Here is a 7,974-nt window from a genome sequence, read left to right as displayed (position 1 = left end):
AGGCTACGCCGACGCAGGGGCAGTGAGTGGAGTTTACTCAAGTGATCAAAAGCGCATATCAGACCGAGAGCCTAATGCTGAATAAGTAGTTCTTTATGAGTTTTAGTTTAGAAAACAATCTCTCCTCAGAAGCGACAGTTACATCGATGGTAAGCACAGCTTGATTGCCGCAGCGACATCAGGGGACCTGGGCAGAAGAGATTCAAATACAACAGTTCTGCAACATCTTTTATTGAGCCTCTCATTCTCCTTAATTGGCGGCATCAACATATTACAGAAAGAGATGAACTGTATCGGAAGCTCTGGGGACAGGTCATCTGGACAGACAATAAATTGTCAGATGCAAACAGATTATCATCTTTAGTGGGGGGGGGGGATGAACTCCGACCTTGCGGGGGTCCAGAGAAACTGCGTTACGCCAGTGACCTGACTGAGCTTTTATTTAGTGTTTAATATAATAATTATTATTATATTCATTTTTTTTATACCCTTTTTTCTCCCCAATTTCACGGTATCCGATTGGTAGTTACAGTCTTGTCTCATTGCTGCAACTCCCGTACGGACTCGGGGGAAATACCATACACCTGGCGACCGTGTCAGCGTGCACTGCGCCCGACCCGACTCGAACCCAGAATCTCTAGTGGCACAGCTAGCCTTAGACCACTGCGCCACTCGGGGAGGCTGAGCTTTTTTTTCTATATTGAATCACAGCACTTTTCTGTGTTGTGAAATGCAGATATTGTATATGAGATGAGAAAAGGCCCGCGGCTCACAGAGTACCTTAAGCCAGTGGAACAATGCGGCGTGTACAAATTAAGGTCCCTTAATATAGTCATTTTCTCCCCACAGTTCGTTTTCCCACTACTTTGTAATCTGCCCACTTGATTATAACAAAATACAGGGAACATTTATGAAGGAGCAATTTCGTATGTACTACTATGATGTGGCTAGAAGCCAATTTGGTCCTAAATTGAGTAGTAGGAGAACAAAAAATGACAGGGGGAAATCATTAAAGCAGGAGATATGACCTTCTGTAGCATTTATTTTCCAAAGCAAATAGAATTATGCAGGACGCGAAAGGAAATAAGCCTTTAGAGCTGCTATGGAGGTATGGTAATGAACCAGTGTGTGTGTGTGTGTGTGTGTGTGTCACACAACTCATTTAGCATTTCAAAAGCACTATAGACATGACTGACGATGTGCTGCTCAATGAAAGATCAACATGGACTTTGACCGTATTGGTATATTTGTATCATCTGTGCTGTGTCTTGACCAGCTAGCCATTGCCAAATCCTGCACTGCCTTTCAGATAGTTTATGATAATACAATGTCCATTCGGGAACATAAAACACCATTACATTGCCTGTCAACTTCAAAGGTGGTCATTTTAGCACACTCCGATGGACACGCAATCAGAGATCAGTGCTACTGAGGGATTCTACTGCCCGTCTCCTGGGAGTCAAGGTGGATTGAACTTCCAATTTCAGGAGCAGCGTCGCTCTGCTTTGACACACAGAGAGAGAGAGAGAGAGAGAGAGAGAGAGAGAGAGAGAGAGAGAGAGAGAGAGAGAGAGAGAGAGAGAGAGAGAGAGAAAAGAAAAAGGAAAGAACGAGACGAAGGAAACGGGGAGAGAAATTGAGTGTTGGAAGAAATAGAGGAACAGGGAGAAGGATGGAAGAGCAGGGGAAGAGAGATGAGGTGAGAGAGGAGTGACGGAGAAATAGTAAGGGGTGAGCAAGGCAAAGAGAGAGAGAGAGTGAGAGAAACAGCAGGAGAGAAATTCTTATATGCAATGGTTGTAATGTATCCTGCATGAGGGTAGTAGTGATAAGGTAGTAGATGCATGACTTTGTGTCGACCCCAGTGTAGCAGGAGAGTCTCTGAGTTCTATTTGTCATCAGTAATAGTGTTGAAGCCCTTGTCTAACTGTGGCCCTCTACTATCGTGTCTCAGAGCTTGGGGTTTAATCCACTTTGGGTTCTACAGCATGTGAGATATTGTCCAGCTGGGACCTGATGCTGTTAATTTCTTGCTCTCTTTCTCTCATTCTCTCTCTCACAGCCTTTCTCTTTCCCTCATGAAAAAATATCCTTTGCATGTCATTCTGTACTGCTGTTTGTCTCGCTCTTGCTTGCTTTCTCTTGCTCAGCCTTTCTCTCTCTCTCTGCCCTCTCCCTCATGCATTTACACCATTTGCATGTGTCTTTCTCCTGCTGTTTTAATCTCACCCTCTCTCTATTTTTCTCTGTTTTCTCTCGCTCGCTTTCTTTTTCTCTCTCGCTCTCTCTCTCTCTCGCTCTCTGTCTTCTATCATTGCTTGACGCAGGCTTCTTATCCTCTCTTCTCCAGCTGTCTGTCTCCCTTCACTCTCTCCTCTCCTACATTCATCAACATCTGTCTTGCTGAGTGTTCAGAGAACAAGCTCGGCATAAAAACTCTCTTAGCTTTCGAGCGTTTGACGTCAGTCTTCCCCTTCAAAGCCCTACATACACTCTTAGAAGAAATACACTCTGGTGCTATCTGGAACCAAAAAGGGTTCATCAGCTGTCCCCATAGGAAAACCCTTTGAAGAACCCCTTTTGGATCCAGGTAAAAATCTTTTGGTTCCAGGTAGAATCCTTTTACACATAGGGTTCTACTTGGAACCCAAAATAGTTCTCCCTGAAACCAAAAAGGTTTCTATCTGGAACCAAAAATGGGTTATCCTATGAGGACAGCCGCAGAACCCTTTTGTACCCTTTTTCTTTAAGAGAGTAGAGCCTCTATTGCTAATCCAAGATCTTAATTATTTCACGTCCTGTTCTAGTTAACCTATATCTACGCTTCTTCCCAGACAGTGCATAATGTTCTACCACTCCGCTGTGGGTACAAGATCAGATTGCCCTGCCCAAATCCTAACCTTAACTATTAGATTAAAAATAACGTACTAATTTGAAATCAGTCTAGGGGCAACTTCACCCTATACCTTCCGCTCAACCCTGTTAAGCAGGCTCGACAGTCTAGCACCACATTGAGTAGATATCATCACCGGTGACAAATTGGCACCATGACTCAGGCAACACGGAAGGGAAGAAGGTGACACTAAAAGAAACAATAAATGATTTGAGACAGTTGGTGATAAAGATCAGCAATACAACAAGCCCCAGTGTTTATGCTCTCTTCTTATCTGTACCGATCCTTCTCTCCCTGCCACTCACACAGACACTAGACAGTCATAAATAGGTAGACACCTAAATACACACTCACACACACACACACACACACACACACACACACACACACACACACACACACACACACACACACACACACACACACACACACACACACACACACACAAAACACAGTGTCACACGCAGTCTCACACACGCACACAGCAGATGTACAGTGAGTATACCAAGTAGTAGGCACACCTTCCTAATATTGAGTTGCACCCCTTACTTTGGATGTCGTTTGATGGACCACTCTTGATACACTGTTGAGCGCCAAAAACCCAGCAGCGTTGCAGTTCTTGACACAAACCGATGCGCCTGACACCTACTACCATACCCCCGTTCAGAAGCACTTAGATCTTACGCAATCCATGTCTCAATTGTATCAAGGCTTAAAAAGCATTCTTTAACCTGTCTCCTCCCCTTCATCTACACCGATTGACATCAATAAGGGATCATAGCTTTCACCTGGATTCACCTGGTCAGCCTGTCATGGAAAGAGCCAGTGTTCCTAATCTTTTGTATACTCGGTATGTAGCTTCAGCTTTAAAGCCGCAACAGGTGACACAATCACAATATCCATGCGGTTCACGCTCCTGGACACATTGTTTACACATTTCGTAGTGTTGTGCTATCTCACTGCTTTACTTTCGGTATTCTGTGGTATTCTGTGTCTACTAAAGGGCACATTTATCTATATTTATTTATTCTACTCACAGTGCTTTCAGTTGACTTTTAGATGAACCATGATTGCCCCCTCCCCTAACTACCGTAATAGAGGAAAACTGGCATTCAAACAGCGTTTCCTATTCCAGCCACGAATGCAATTAGCTTCCTGCTTTCTATAGACTGGGCCCGTTTTTGATGTTCTGTTGGTTGGAGAATGGAGGAGAGGGATGGAAAGGAGGATGGAGAGAGAAGGAGGCGGAGAGGGTGTTTGTTCAGTCCATATTCCCATATTTTTCTCAATTTTTCTTGTTTAGACAGCCGTGAACATCTCAACTGTTTATTTTTTTGCCTTTCTTTTTTCCTTAGATGTTTGCTCATTGTCAGAAAGTAAATAAGTGTCAACGGTGTCTCTCTGCCTCTCGCATTCGGCTGTAATTGGACGAGGAGAGCAGTGACCTTGCATAGGTTCACTCACACACTCACCCCCCTCATACCATTTCTGCTGGAACCTTTTTCATTTTGTACAAACACAACGGGGAATTTTTTTGTATGTCATGCTGGTATCACATCTGGGGAATACGGAGGCGAAATGGAATCCTAGTTTCTGTTCCGTTCAGGTGCAGAGAGACCGCACCGCCTCAGTATTTCATCAGCTATCGAAGGAAAAGACTTGTCTTTTCAAATGAATCACAAACTGCAAGCGAAACATGAATGGAAAGAACAAACAATGCCATTAATTGCCATTGACACATGATAGCTACCTCTTGTGAAAACCCAGCGTTCTTAGAGCCAGAGATCTTCTCATGTTTTGTTTGGAGTTCCTTTAGAGAATAAACAAGTGATTGCTCTTTTGTGTTTTCTTACAGGCATCCTGGAGCCAACTCAAAGAAAATGGGAGTGTAAACGTATCCCGGGGATGAGCTCATATCGAAGCCAGGAATTGTCATGTACTTGTTCAGCCGGGGTGTAGCGACTGAATGACCACCCGTGAGAACCCGCTCCCCTCTATCACCACAGAAACAGAAACATGGAATGGTGAAAGTGTAGAATTCCCCACAGTACCTCTTACCAAAGACCACTCCTGATGAGTATGAAATTCGACTAGGTGGGATAAACCAGACAGAACAGGGCAACTCCCAACCACTCCAGGTCCAATTCCTTCCAATAGGACATTCTAATCAAGAGAAATGAATGTTCTCCCATGGCGAGGTTCCTTGTGTTTGAATGAGACCCAGAAACCTCGCCCTGATTTCACCACCTGCAAACAGATGGGTAATAAGATGTGAGTTTATTTGTGAATGAATATGGACTGTTACACATTTGGCTGCCAAGAATTCATCTGTGGATCAAATTGCTTCAGTCAGTGGAGAGTAGAAACTACCAAGGCTGGGCTTTATAATGAGAAATCCATGAGAAACAGAGCAACATGAGAATTGAGAGACTCAAGGACTCTGATTTGGTTTAGGTTAACCCCCTCTATGTTGCATGTGGACCGTGAGATTGGAGAAAGACACTTTACAGACATTACATTCCCTCCTGTCTCTTCAGAGCTGCACCTCTATACAAAAATGAGGATCTTTCATGCTCCCACTGCTCCTTCATCACTCCTTTTTGACCCATTTATCAAAGGAATATAACGGAAGTCAATGACACTTTAGCTATTAACACCAGAAAATCAGAAAAAAAGCAGAAGTGAACTTTAGGGTTCCATAGTGAGAAAAACTCTGCTCTATCCATTCTTTTTGAACCAATTATGAAAGGAGTTTAATAGAGATCCATGATACATTACACTAAAGCAACACTTTGGTGTTAACAGAGAGCCAACTAAGAGCATTGAGAAGAGTACTATATTCTATAATGGGACTGAGAGACTCAAATCAGTAGGTATGACAGACTGGACTGAATAGGAAAACATACACACGAAGTTGCATCTTAGTTCCAAGGGGCCTAGGAGAGGCAAAAACTGAGGTAAACTGGTCAAATGGAAAACATGGCCACCAACCGGTCCGGTGACTACCCAGAATACCCCACCGGCCTCCCCTACAACTCCAGCCTAGACTATGAGGACTACGACCAGGAACTTGATGCCAGTAAGATCATCATCCCCTCCATCTACGCACTGGTCTGCTGTGTGGGTCTTACAGGCAATGCCATGGTCATCTATGTCATCCTCAAATACGCCAAGATGAAAACTGCCACCAATATTTATATATTAAATCTGGCAATTGCAGATGAACTGTTTATGTTGAGTGTTCCGTTCTTGGCGACTTCAGCGGCTGTACGCCATTGGCCGTTTGGCTCGCTCATGTGCCGTCTGGTGTTGAGCGTGGACGGCATCAACATGTTTACATCTATCTTCTGTCTGACGGTGTTGAGCGTGGATCGATATGTGGCCGTGGTTCACCCTATCAAGGCTGCCCGCTACCGCCGTCCCACCGTGGCAAAGGTGGTCAACGTCTGCGTGTGGGGCCTCTCGCTCCTCGTCATCCTCCCCATCATCATCTTTGCTGACACGGTCCCGGCGCAGGACGGCGGCGTGGACTGCAACTTCCTGTGGCCTGAGGCTGCATGGTCAGTGGCGTTCGTGGTGTACACCTTCCTGCTCGGCTTCCTGCTTCCTGTAGGTGCTATCTGCCTCTGCTACTGCCTGATGGTGGCGCGCATGCGTGCGGTCGGGCTCAAAGCCGGTTGGCTGCAGCGAAGGCGCTCGGAGAAAAAGATCACGCGGATGGTGTTGTGCATTGTGGCGGTCTTCGTGCTCTGCTGGATGCCCTTCTACATCGTCCAGCTGGTCAGCGTGTTCCACCGCCCCCCGGACGCCATGGTTACCCAGCTCTTTGTCATCCTGAGTTACGCCAACAGCGGCGCCAACCCCATCCTCTACGGCTTCGTGTCCGATAACTTCCGGCGGTCGTTCCAGAGGATTGTGTGTTTCCGTTGGCTGGAGTCTGGGCTGGATGGAGAACAGGTGGACTACCGTGCCGTAGCTCTGAAGAGACAGGCCACCAATGGACAGAAAGACTTCCCTAAGGAATGTCTGGCATCCGGTATGGTGTTCCGGAATGGGACGTGCACGTCACGCACGACTACACTGTGACCGGAGTCAATAGTTGTAGATGATAAAACACAATGCCACACGGCGAATGATGGGATAGCAACGTATGACAACGAATGACACCACACATGAACAATGAGTGAGGCCCGTGGTTGATGAGAACGACACGTGTCTTTGAAAAAAAAAAGTAGATGTTCACCTACTCCCTGCTGCTCTGAAGTGTGACAGTCATATATGGGCTTTGTTTTTCCCGCTGGATAAAGAGCATTATTTGACTGTGTAGCACAGGAGGTTGTATGTACAAAATAGAGATGCTAGATGTCAGTGTGATGGTTGACTGACTACAAGCCAAGTTAAATGAGGTTTCTCATACTGAGGTGGTGCAGCTATGACAAGTTTATCATTTTGACTTGGTCTTTTACCCGGAGTTTGGAGCACATGCGTTTGTTTGACCTTTGTCCTTCTGTCTGTAAACCTATTTATTCTACTGTATATGCTATACATGTAATTATGTATTTATTTATTTGGGGTTGGATGATAAGCCGAAACTGCCTATGCTTAAGTACATGGGCAATAATTGAATAATTGGCAGAATCATACATTTGCCACAGAAGTCTGAATCATAGGGGTTGTAAAGCATTAATGCCCAACGTCTCTGTTGAGTCCTGATGTGTTCTCTCTGTTGCTTTCACTTGCTCAAACACATTCATGCAAGCAGCCCAAAGGGACAACTGTAAATAGCCAAGCTGAAATAAATGTTTCATTTGGAAGTGTGGTGATCATGTTTTGAAAAGAATGGTTCACTGATGGTTTTGACATTCAAACTCTGTCAGTAGCACAGAAAAATACTCTCCACATTTTTTTCGCAAGGAACTGCAGTCAGTCAGCTTAGACATTTTTCATTTTTCACATGGGCTTCGTGAGGCACAACGCTCCTCTGACACACACACACACACACACACACACACACACACACACACACACACACACACACACACACACACACACACACACACTGCCTCTGACAGACACTCACA

The 7,974-nt window shown here is 45.1% G+C and overlaps 1 protein-coding gene across 1 annotated transcript; it reads left to right on the top strand.

Moving 5' to 3' along the window:
* Positions 1 to 4,754: 4,754 nt before the first annotated feature.
* Positions 4,755 to 7,677, top strand: LOC115138913 (somatostatin receptor type 1-like). Its single transcript, XM_029676096.2, has one exon. The coding sequence runs from the start codon at positions 5,864 to 5,866 to the stop codon at positions 6,977 to 6,979; it is 1,116 nt and encodes a 371-aa protein (XP_029531956.1). The 5' UTR covers positions 4,755 to 5,863; the 3' UTR covers positions 6,980 to 7,677.
* The last annotated feature ends 297 nt before the right edge of the window (positions 7,678 to 7,974 follow it).

The sequence above is a fragment of the Oncorhynchus nerka genome, linkage group LG12, assembly GCF_034236695.1.
Source record: "Oncorhynchus nerka isolate Pitt River linkage group LG12, Oner_Uvic_2.0, whole genome shotgun sequence".
Lineage (NCBI taxonomy): Eukaryota > Metazoa > Chordata > Actinopteri > Salmoniformes > Salmonidae > Oncorhynchus > Oncorhynchus nerka.
This window is presented reverse-complemented; position numbering and strand designations above follow the sequence as displayed.